General features: G+C 43.8%; 1 protein-coding gene across 1 annotated transcript; it reads left to right on the forward strand.

Annotated features, from left to right (window-relative positions):
- Positions 1 to 435: 435 nt before the first annotated feature.
- Positions 436 to 3,402, forward strand: LOC109170883. Its single transcript, XM_019320020.1, has 4 exons — positions 436 to 1,008; positions 1,119 to 1,255; positions 1,370 to 2,866; positions 2,958 to 3,402. The coding sequence occupies exons 1-4, from the start codon at positions 436 to 438 to the stop codon at positions 3,400 to 3,402; spliced, it is 2,652 nt and encodes an 883-aa protein (XP_019175565.1).
- Positions 3,403 to 12,209: the final 8,807 nt, after the last annotated feature.

A 12,209-nucleotide genomic window follows, 5' to 3' on the forward strand; every position in this document is an offset into this window, starting at 1 on the left:
GGTGAATGTCCCCTAGATGTAGATACACATTGTATCGAACTGGGTAAACAAACATATGTGTTGATTTACTTTCTGCCTTAGTTTTCCGCATTACCCAATATATGCCTATATATCTGAATGACTGCTGGATTGAGAATCTGAGTTCGTCAGTCCCTTATTCAGTTTGCTAGAAACTAAATCAATATCCAGATTAAGAGAATATGCAAAATTACATGTGGTACCAGAGCTTTTAAGTCTACATAATGACTTGAACCATACGGGAAAAGCTTTTTGCATTTTGTCTCTCTTTAAGAAGCTGTTTGCTTTGTTGTCTATTGGGATTTAGACTACTCTCTGCTTGTGAGTTATGGCTGGTCGTCTGTTTGAATCAGGATGGATGCAAATATGAAACCACCAGAATTGGATGGTCACAACTATTTATTCTAAAAGGCTCGAATGGAGATTTACCTTCAAACTCAAGGCACCAGAGTTTATCGTACTGTCCTTACTGGATGGAGCCCTCCGACAGTTCAGAATACTGATGGAACCGCTGAGATCAAACCTATAGAGACATGGACTGAACATGAGATGTTGTCCTCTGATATGAATAATAAAGCACTGAATTCTATTGTAGGATATCTACATGAATCAGTTTTCACTTTGGTTACAGGAATAAAAGAGGCAAAACGTGTATGGGAAATCCTTGAAACCAGATTTGAGGGCACCAGTGATGTCAAGCAGTCAAAGCTCCAGATGGTCCTATCAGAATTCGAAGCTCTCACGATGAGTGAAGAAGAACCTATATCTAACTTCCACAGTCGTGTTCAGAATTTGATGAACAGAGCATCAGTACTTGGGGAACCGTTTATAGATGAAAGAGTTGTCAAGAAGATCCTTCGTTCTCAATCCAAACGATTCCGAATGAAAGTGACTGCAATTCAGGAAAACACATGCTGGGAGAAGAAGAGTGTAGGAGAGCTTATGGGGAATCTGCATACTTATGAACTTCAGGTGTTGGCTGACGATCCTGTAATCAACAGAAAAAGCAAGTCAGTGGCTTTTGTAGCTGAGGCTGATCGAGAATCTGACACAGATGATATAGATGATGAAGCCTTAGCCTTATTGAAAAAAAATTCAAGAAAATACTGGAAGGTTTTAATCGAAGGAGTCAAGGACAGCCTAACAGAACTCAGTACAAAAGTGGAACCTCCGCATATCAGAAATCAGAACTGTCCTCTTTCACAAAGACCAGTCAGTCCCAGACTGGACAAGCAAGGCAATTCAGAACCACACCTACAGACACAGTTAAAACTCTGAATCGATCAGTGCAGTGTCGGGAGTGTGAAGGATTTGGACATATATAATCTGAATGTGCAACTTATCTCAAAAGAAAGAAATCTATGTTTGTGTCTACCCTAAGTGATGATGAAGAGGAAACAATAGATGACCCGTCTGATGAAAATGTTGGAAACTTCGTAGCCTTCTTCACAACAACAGAGGTTCAATCAGAAGGAGATGAAACTGATAGTGAAACTGATGATTTTGAAGAGCGACATGTTCAGCTAGAGATGGAATTTGCCAAACTGGTTGGTAGTTGGGAAGAACTAGTGAAAATCAACAAGAATTTGAATGAAGATCTGAAAAACCGAGATGAGCTACTGAAGAAACTGAACACTGAATTAGTAACGAAAGATGATCTTATTGCTCAGATCAGATCTCGAGAGGGGAAGCTGATAAAGGAACTGGAGGATCTTAAGAAAACTATCAAGATGATGGATACCACTTCAACCTTAGACAAAATTCTGGATTCAGGTCGAAATCCTAACGATAAAAAAGGTCTTGGATTTGAACGTGGACAGTCCTCTATGTCTGCTCCTGTTTTTATCAAAGAAGGTTCATATGGTGGTGGTTCAGTTCTCTGTCATGAACGGGGTCAATCATCAATATCAACTCAATTCTATCAGAAAGGAAGAATGTCTACTTTGATCACTGAGACTGAACCTAGCAGAGTCAAATTTCAGTCTCAACACTCAAAGGTTAAGACTAAGTATGTTAAAGTCAAACAGTATGTATCCGTTTGTCACTATTGTCTGACAAAAGGGCACACCAGACCTGAATGCTACTTTTTCTACAGAGAACAAAGGAAGGAAAAATATCAAAACAAGTCTATCACACCTTTCACAAGGCAAGTTTGGGTGAGAAAATCAGAAGTAATCTGCTATCCCACAATAGTACACACTGCCTCTATGACTGAAGCAAGATGGTACTTCAACAGTGGCTGTTCTAGACATATGACTGGGAATGTCAAGTGGCTTATGTTTGTTCAACCTAGTAGTGGATCAGTGACGTATGGGGACGGACAAAAGGGAAATATAGTTGGTAAAGGTATTCTAAATGTGCCGGGGCTGCCACATATGGACGAAGTCCTCTTGGTCAGTGGCCTGAAAGCAAACCTTATTAGTATTAGTCAGCTGTGTGATCAGAATTGGAATGTGTGTTTCAACCGAGACTGCTGTAGGGTCCGTGATAACGCAGATCAAGTGGTAATGGAAGGAACTCGTTCTTTTGACAATTGCTATGTTTTAACAATTGATACTACCTGTTTTATGTATAAAGCAGACGAATCAAAACTGTGGCATGGACGTTTGGGGCATGTAAATTTTAGAGATATGGACAAAGTGATCAAACTTGATGCTGTTCGAGGGATACCAAAGCTTAAAATAGAACAGGAAGGAGTTTGTGGTGCATGTGCTATTGGAAAACAAATCAGGGCTCCCCACAAAGCAGTAAAAATGATTACTACTGAGAGATTTCTAGAACTGGTTCATATAGACCTTATGGGACCAACTCAAACTGAAAGCATTAGAGGAAAGAAATACATCTTTGTGTGTGTTGATGATTTCTCACAGTTCAGTTGGGTATATTTCCTGAGAGAAAAATCTGAGGCTTTTAATGCTTTCAAAACTCTTGTGCATAAGAATATACAATGAAAATGACGAACCCATTGTAAAAATCCAAAGGCTGAGAAGTGATCATGGAAAGGAGTTTGAGAACACCTTGTACTCAGATTTCTGTTCAGAAAATGGGATAGCTCATGAATTCTCTGCTCCACTAACGGCACAACAGAATGGCGTTGTGGACAGGAAGAATCGAACCTTGCAAGAAATGGCGAGAGTAATGCTACAAGCCTCACATCTGCCTCAACGTTTCTGGGCTGAAGCAGTGCATACTGCCTGTCCTACAGTCAATGGAGTCTATCTTAGACCCGGTACCTCTCAGACATCATACGAGATATGGAAAGGAAAAAAGCCGAACTTGAAATACTTTCATGTGTTTGGAACCAAGTGCTATGTTCTAATTGACCGGGAACAAAGAGGAAAGTTCGAACCCAAGAGTGATGAGGGAGTATTTCATGGATACTGACCAAACATTCGAGCCTATAGGGTCTACAACAAAAGAACTCAAACAGTCATGGAGTCAGTAAATGTGGTTATTGATGACAATCTAGAAGAATCAAATGGAGCAACAATGGCTGACTCAGAGTCAGACTCTCTTATCAATGATCCACCAAAATCGTCTGACACAGCCAAACAGACTGACACACATGAATCATCAGAAGAAGATGAGGGTAATCAAGAAACAGACAAACCGCTTTCTGATCGAGATGGAAAAGTTAAGTCAACCAGAACTCAGAAAATCATCCATCAGACAACATAATTGGTGATCCAACAGATGGAATGCACACCAGAAGCAGGGTGAGAAGTAATCTGATAGAAATAGCTGGTTTTGCCTGTTACACCTCAAAAATAGAACCAAAAAATGTGAAGGAAGCCTTGCAGGATGACTTATGGGTTAAAGCAATGCAAGAGGAACTACATCAGTTTGAAAGAAATCATGTGTGGGACCTTGTTCCTAGACCTGTCAGTGTAAACATAATCGGAACAAAGTGGATCTTCAAAAACAAAACTGATGAAGCAAGTAACATTGCAAGAAACAAAGCTCGGTTAGTTGCCCAAGGGTATACTCAGAAAGAAGGAGTTGACTATGATGAAACATTTGCACCTGTTGCTAGGTTGGAGTCAATCAGAATCTAACTAGCAATAACATGCATACTGGGTTTCACACTGTTTCAGATGGATGTCAAGACATCATTTTTGAATGGATATTTGCATGAAGATATCTATGTGGCACAGCCTAAGGGCTTTGAAGATCCAGTATACCCAAATATCATGTTTACAAACTTAGGAAAGCTCTCTATGGACTCAAACAGGCTCCAAGGGCATGGTATGAACGACTGACGCAGTATCTATTACATCATAGTTATGATCAAGGGAGTCTGGAAAAACATTGTTTATCAAGACCACTGGAAATCATGTTACAATTGCTCAGATCTACGTGGACGATATTGTGTTTGAATCTACTCTACAGAAGTATACTGTTGATTTAGTAGAAGTCATGCAAAAAGAGTGTGAAATGTCCATGGTTGGTCAACTGACTTACTTCCTAGGGCTTCAAGTTAAACAAAGTTCCGAAGGGTACTTTATCTCTCAAGAAAAGTATGCTAAAACCTGGTTAAGCAGTTCGATATGGAATCATGTAAGACACCTAGGACTCCTATTTCAACCTCTACAAAGTTGTCCAAAGATGATGCAGGTTAGCCAGTAGATTCCACAGTCTATCGAAGCCTGATTGGAAGTCTGCTCTATTTAACAGCCAGTCGTCCAGACATAATGTTCAGTTTTGGCATGTGTAACACCCCGAAATTTTTCAACTTTTAAGACTTATATAATAAAGGTAAATTCTCATTAAATCCCAAAACATAATATAATAGAGTACGGGGTGCTATGCCACACCTGAACTAGAGAACTCAGGTGCACAGGCTAACTAACTAATATCCTCAATAATGTAAATACATGCGCATGGCACGCAGGCCGAAAAGGGAAACTATCTACTCTACGCTCCAAATCTCTAGCGCGCTCCAGTGTCTACTCCTCTGTGCCTGAAAGCCAAATATATCTGTTCAGCGAGAGATGCTGGTAACCCACTTCAACGCGTTGAAATATAGTATAGGTAGATATATATATATATATATATATATATATATATATATATATATATATATATATACAAAAATAATTTCGAAGCAGGAAGATATAAACTTAAGAAACACTAGTTTTAAAACCACGAATAGACTCAGCAAATAGGGATAAGCACATCAGACAACAATAAGCAGTTAAGTAGAAATAACATCATAAGAAATACGCATTTACGGTCACAAGCCACTTCTCAATTCCAAACCACATAATCAACCAATCATCATCCATATCACATAATCATTGATGGCGCCACGGGACCAATCGCATGCCCCGAACATGAGGATTAATGCTTATAGCATTAACACGGCCCCGCAGCACCCTACCTCGGTACCGCGGTACGAGGGGAGTTGATCACAACCAACCCTTTGAGAACCGCTGACGAACTCAACGTCGGACCAAGATTCGACACACCGCTGACGCGCCCAGTCGGTGGACCGCGATCCCCTTTACAAGGGGGGACTTATGACCCTACACACCGTTGATGCGCACAATCGGTGGACCGTAGCGGATCAAGCCCGACACACGGCTGAGCTAAACTCAGTCGGTGGGCAAAGATCCTCGGAGACTACGATCCTACGTACCGATGTCCCAACACTCGGTGGATCGCAGCCAGCCGTAGTCCTACACACCGCCTGATTACTCAGGTCGGTGGACTACAGCCTTCCTCGGCTTGTTGGCCCTACACACCGCCTGGCGTGTCCAGGTCGGTGGTTCATATCACCGAGGCCCATGTGGACCTTCAGTCCTATGCATAATCTTTATATACCTGACTGGTCTCTACCAGCCTGGTTAACAGTTGGGATGGTTCTCAGCCCATTCAACTGCCCGTATAGTGGACCTCAGTCCAATATCATATTAATATCCCTGACCGATCTTAACCGGCCTGGTTAACAGTTGGGATGGTTCTCAACCCATTCAACTACCCGTACAGCCCAATTGATCTTAACCAAGTTGGGGTCATGCATCACGTAACACATAATAGCACATAATAACACATAACTCACATAGGGAAGGGGGAGACATATAATTAAACTTACATGTAATCATTAACTTACTAAGAATAATTCCTAAGGGTTCATATAACTTCCACCTAGGTCCACGGGTTACCAATTCAACTAGCATTCAATTCCTAAGACTCGTTTAACTAACGAATGGTACCCGAAATTCCACACTAGACTCAGGCACGACAAACAGAGTCCGTCGGGACACCATGGGGAACGGGGAACATCAAATGGGGAAGCCGGGGACCCGGGTGGGGTATGGACCAGCGGGTAGCCGGTGGGTGGGGGATACCCGCCGGCTGCCCGCCGGTGGGCACTGTTCCGGGCAGCGGGTAGCCGGCTGCCCGGTGGCTGCCCGCTGCCGGGCAGTGCCCTTTGGGCAGCGGGTAGGTGGTGGGTTCTCCCACCCCCACCTACCCCCCACTGACTCATTCATCAACAAATTCGTACCGGGATCCTTTGTGGAACCCGAAACCATGCTTAGACACTTTTAAACGCAATTGATGACACCACATAGACAATTAACGGATCAAAAGCAAGAATCATATAACACATATCCTATCATGACTTCTAAACATAATCAACATCCACCATGCGAAATCCCACCCAATTATATCACGAATAACACAATACGAAATTCCCAATTTTAACCTAGGGCTCTAATCATATTCAAATCAATAAAATCATAGTTCATCTTTTAATTACCAAGACGTCAAGATTCATCAAGAATATCACATAATCATCAAGAATCTCTTATCATCATCAAGATCATCAAGATCACACATAAAATCATCTCACAATTATCAAGAACATATCATCAATATCATAAACGATTCATCAAGACACAAGTATAGAGAGGAGGCCAAAGAAGATAATTATAACAAGGAAAATAGGTTTTGTTGAGACATGGGTTACCTCTTACCCTTAATTAATTTCCTTGGCTATGAAGGGTCTTTCTTTAAGACTTCTCCTTTCTTGATTTCTCCTAAGGGAGTTCTTGGAACTTTCTTGTGTGTTGAGGGATTATTTGTGGTGTGAATTCTAGGTGCCTCCTATGCCCCTATTTATATAATTGGCTACTTCTATTTCCTATGGGACTAAGGGTTGGATTTAGGGATAAGGGTCCATGGGCTTATGGTGGGCCTTTCCTAGTTAATGAGATTTTAATCTTTCTTTCTAGGTAATTAATTAATTGGTTTATGGGCCGTAACGCGGGGTGTTTCACTCTCCCCCCCTTAACGGGAAGCTTCGTCCCCGAAGCTTTGGTCCTTGCTGGGTAACTTCTTCCCTTATCATATGCGTTCGTCTTGGTTACCTGGTGTGAAGAGTTCTGGGTAGCGTTCTTTCATTGTGTCTTTGAGTTCCCATGTTGCTTCTTCGGTCCCATGGTTGGTCCAGAGGACTTTTACCATTTCTATGGCTCGTCGGCGGGTGGTTCTTGTCTTGGTGTCCAGAATTCTTACGGGTTTCTCTTCGTAAGCTAGTGCATCGTCAAGGTCCACGGTCTCGGGTTGTAGTACGTGGCTCGGGTCGTGTACATATTTCTTTAGTTGGGATATGTGGAATACGTTGTGTACCCGTTCCAGTTCAATGGGTAAGGCGAGGCGGTAGGCCAGGTTCCCGACTCTTTCTATGATTTCATAGGGGCCGATAAACGAGGGGCTGAGTTTTCCTTTTCTTCCGAACCTCATCACCCCTCATGTGGGCGAGATTCTTAACCACACTTTGTCCCCGGGGGTGAACTCGGCTTGTTTCCTTCCTTGGTCGGCGTAGGATTTTTGGCGGTCTTGGGCGGCCTTCATTCTTTCTTGTATGTGCTTGACTTTAGCTATGGTATCTTGTAAGTATTGGGGCCCTAGTGTTACTGGGCCGACCATGGCTTCCCAACATAAGGGGGTTCTACATTTTTTACCGTATAGAGCTTCGTAGTGGGCCATGCGGATACTTGCGTGGTAGCTGTTGTTGTAAGAGAATTCGATGAGGTCTAGATGTTCCTCCCATGTCCCGTGGAAGTCCAGCATGCAGGCTCTTAGCATGTCTTCGAGAGTCTGAATGGTCCTCTCGGTTTGGCCGTCAGTGGTGGGGTGGAAGGTAGTGCTCAGGTTCAGTTGTGTCCCCAAGGCTGTTTGTAGAGATTTCCAGAATTGTGAGAGGAACCTGGGATCCCTATCGGACACAATGGTTCGGGGGATCCCGTGGTATTTTACTACTCGGTTCAGGTAGGCCCGGGCTAGTTGCGTCATTGTCCATGTTTCTTTCATAGCAATGAACCGTGCTGTTTTGGTTAGCCGGTCCACTATTACCCAGATCTTATCCTTGCCGGTTGGTGTTGTGGGTAAGCCTCCGACAAAATCCATGGATATGGAGTCCCACTTCCCTTGTGGTATCTCAAGGGGCTGTACGAGTCCTTTGGGCTTGCATCATTCGGCTTTTACCCGTTGGCAGTTCAGACATTTGCCCACGAAGTCTGCGACTTCCTTTTTCATGTTGGGCCACCAAAACATCTTTTTCACATCTTGGTACAGTTTGTCGCCTCCGGGGTGTACTGAGTATGGGGAGTTGTGTCCTTCCCTCAGGATTTGTTGCTTCAGGTGGGGGTGTGTTTTGGGCACACACCACCTCCCTTGATAGCGGAGGCTGCCATCTTCGCATATTTCGAAGGGTCCGTCCTTTCCCTGAGTTAGGTCGAGCTGAATTTTACTTTGTTCCGGGTCTTGATGATGTCTGGCCTTGATTTCTTCGAATAGTGTGGGTATGACTCTGGCATTGAATAGGCGGATCTCGGAGTTGGTTCGACCTTGCTCTACCACCTCCAAGTTCAACCTCTGGAAGTCCTTGTATAGCTGGTCTGGTAAGATCCAGGTGGCGTTGAGGGAGTAGTTAGTCTTTCGGCTTAGGGCGTCTGCCACAACGTTTGCCTTGCCTTCGTGGTACTGGATATCTAGGTCGTAATCTTTTATGAGTTCCAGCCACCTTCGTTGTCGCATGTTTAGATCTTTCTGGGTGAAGATGTACTTTAGGCTTTTGTGATCCGTATAAATCTTGCATTATACTCCGTATAGGTAATGTCTCCAAATTTTTAGGGCGAACACGATGGCAGCTAGCTCGAGGTCGTGTGTGGGGTAATTTTCTTCGTTGGTTTTGAGTTGTCTAGATGCGTATGCCATTACCTTCCCCTTTTGCATCAGTACACATCCTAGCCCCTTTTTGGAGGCGTCGCTGAAGACTTCTAATCCTTCCACCCCGGAGGGGAGGGTTAGGACGGGTGCCGTGGTTAGTTTCTCTTTCAATTCTTGAAAGGCTGTGGTGCAGTTGTTGTCCCAACGAAAGGGGGTTTCCTTTTTCATGAGCTTGGTGAGAGGCCGAGCTATTTTGGTAAAATCGGGTACAAACCTCCTATAATAACCAGCTAATCCTTGGAAGCTCCTGACCTCCGAAAGTGATTTTAGTGTGGGCCATTCCTTAACGGCGTGAATCTTGGTGGGGTCCACCTTGATTCCTTCTTTAGTTATTACGTGACCCAGGATGGCTACGTTGTCCTTCCAGAATTCACACTTGGAGAACTTGGCGTATAGTTGGTGTTCTCTCAGGGTTTGTAGGGTTGTGCGGAGGTGCCTTTCATGTTCTTCCTTGCTTCGGGAGTAGACCAGGATGTCGTCGATGAATACAATGACGAAGTCATCTAGGTGGGGCTGGAATACACGATTCATGAGGTCCATGAATATAGCGGGTGCATTGGTGAGTCCGAAGGGCATCACCGTGAATTCGTAATGGCCGTAGCATGTTTGAAAGGCTGTTTTCTGGATATCTGGGTTGGCTACTTTTATCTGATGGTATCCGGATCTTAAATCAATTTTCGAGAACACCCCTGCTCCTTTAAGTTGGTTGAATAGGTCATCGATTCGGGGAAGAGGGTATTTATTCTTTATTGTAACTTGGTTTAGTTCCCTGTAGTCGATGCTCAGGCGCATGCTCCCATCTTTCTTTTTAACGAATAGTACTGGTGCTCCCCATGGTGAGGTGCTGGGGCGGATGTATATTCCTTTATCTAGTAGTTCCTGAAGTTGTGTTTTCAGTTCCTTCATTTCCTTTGGTGCCAGCCTGTAGGGTGGTTTAGAGATCGGGGCAGCGCCTGGTATTAGGTCTATCGTGAACTCGACTTCTCTGGTTGGGGGTGCTCCGGGGATTTCGTCTGGGAAGACGTCGGTGAATTCATTTACCACTGGGATGGTTTGGGGTTTGGATATCTCGGTGTTAAGGTCCTTGACCGAGCATAGGAAGGCTTCGTTTCCTTGGGTTAGATATTTCTTCATTTTATCATGTTTACTAATTTGATCTCCGGATCCTTGTGGGTTCCGTGGTAGGATACCCTTTTGCCGTTTGGTCCCCGTAAGACCACTTTTTGTTCACCGCATAAGATTTGTGCCTGGAATCTCCCTAGCAAGTCCATGCCCAAGACCACTTGTACTCCATCTAGTATGAATTGTATTCGGTTGCTAGGGAATTCCACCCCTTTGATGGTGATTATTATGTTTTTGTACATGCGGTCACATCTTATGATTTCACCGGAGGCTACTTTGACCTAGAGTTGTACTTTGGTGCTGGTGTTAAGACCGAGTTTAGTGGCGAATTCGGTTGCTATAAATGAGTTGGTAACCCCTGAATCAAATAGTACGGTGGCGGGGGTGGTGTGTACAAGGAAGGTTCCGGAGACTATGTTGCTATCTCCGATTTTGGCTTTGCTTATGGTAAGGATCCTTCCTTGAGTGGCCGGTGTCACGGCTTGGTGGGGTAAGGTGGCCCTGGCGGTTTTAGGCTCCCGGAGGGGGTTTGTGTGGTTCCCTTCAAACTTTCTTTTGTGTCCCAGGTGCGTTTTCTGGGATTTGTTGTAATTGGAATGCCTTGGCATAGGCTTCTTCGAGGTTTCTCGGTTCTCATATAGTTAGGGCCTTCTGGTTTTCGGGATTGAGGCCCTTTATGAATTTCTTGACTTTGATTGTCTCTGTAGGTACTAGCTCGGGAGTGAGGCGAGCTAGCTTAAGGAACTGCCGGTTGTATTCTGTGATTGGGGTTGCTCCCTGTTTTAGGTGGAGGAATTCCTCGTATATGGTTGCTTTCAGGTGACTGGGGTAGAATTTTTCTCGTAGTCGCGTTTTTAGGGCTTCCCAGTGGGGCTTTGTTCGCAATTGGGTTTCTCGTGGACCCACCAGGTGTCGGCCCCGTGCCTGAAGTAGAAGGAGGCCGCCTCTACTTGGTGATTTTCTGGGCATTCCGTTACCCTGAATATTTTGTCGAAGGTTCTGATCCATTCTTCGAGGATCGTGGGATTTTCTTCCCCGGAGAAGGTGGGTGGTTGGTGTTCCGAGACTTGGCGGTGGATTTCCAAGTTTCTGTTTGGTGGTGGTGGTTGGAGACTGCATTGTTAATGCCTGGGCAATATGGGCCAGGCGTTGTAGATTTTGAGTCAAGAATTCCTGTATGGGAAGTTTCGGTGCCTTTGTCTGCTTCCTCTTTGATGTCATCCTGGGGTTCATAGGTTGATATTATTTTGCATCCTTACCTTAATGCTATGGATGTAGAGGAAGTTTCATTTAAATTATGTGTTAGTTAGTGTGAAGGAAGTGTAAGGTCTCACGATCTCACCACGCGTCCTATGATTCCCTAAATCCTATCTTACCAAACTTTTAATGTTTTAAGCCTATTGTCCTAAGGTCTCGGTCTTAAGAGTCTTATCCTAGGGTCAAACTTAGGCTCTGATACCAACTCTAAAGGTAAATTCTCATTAAAACCCAAAACATAATATAATAGAGTACGGGGTGCTATGCCACACCTGAGCTAGAGAACTCAGGTGCATAGGCTAACTAACTAATATCCTCAATAATGTAAATACATGCGCATGGCACGCAGGCCGAAAAGAGAAACTATATACTCTACGCTCCAATTCTCTAGCACGCACCAGTGTCTACTCCTCTGTGCCTGAAATCCAAATATATCTGTTCAGCGAGAGATGCTGGAAACCCACTCCAACGCGTTGAAATATAGTATATATATATATATATATATACGAAAATCATTTCGAAGCAGGAAGATATATACTTAAGAGACACTAGTTTTAAAACCAGGAATAGACTCA

The sequence above is a fragment of the Ipomoea nil genome, unplaced genomic scaffold (assembly GCF_001879475.1).
Source record: "Ipomoea nil cultivar Tokyo-kokei standard unplaced genomic scaffold, Asagao_1.1 scaffold3377, whole genome shotgun sequence".
In the NCBI taxonomy this organism is placed as follows: domain Eukaryota; kingdom Viridiplantae; phylum Streptophyta; class Magnoliopsida; order Solanales; family Convolvulaceae; genus Ipomoea; species Ipomoea nil.

Coding starts and splice junctions, on each gene's coding strand:
- LOC109170883 (XM_019320020.1), top strand. CDS start 436: ATGGAGATTTACCTTCAAACTCAAGGCACCAGAGTTTATCGTACTGTC. Junction 1,256..1,369: donor TCCCAGACTGGACAAGCAAG/GCAATTCAGAAC, acceptor TTATCTCAAAAG/AAAGAAATCTATGTTTGTGT. Junction 2,867..2,957: donor GGAAAGAAATACATCTTTGT/GTGTGTTGATGA, acceptor CTTGTGCATAAG/AATATACAATGAAAATGACG.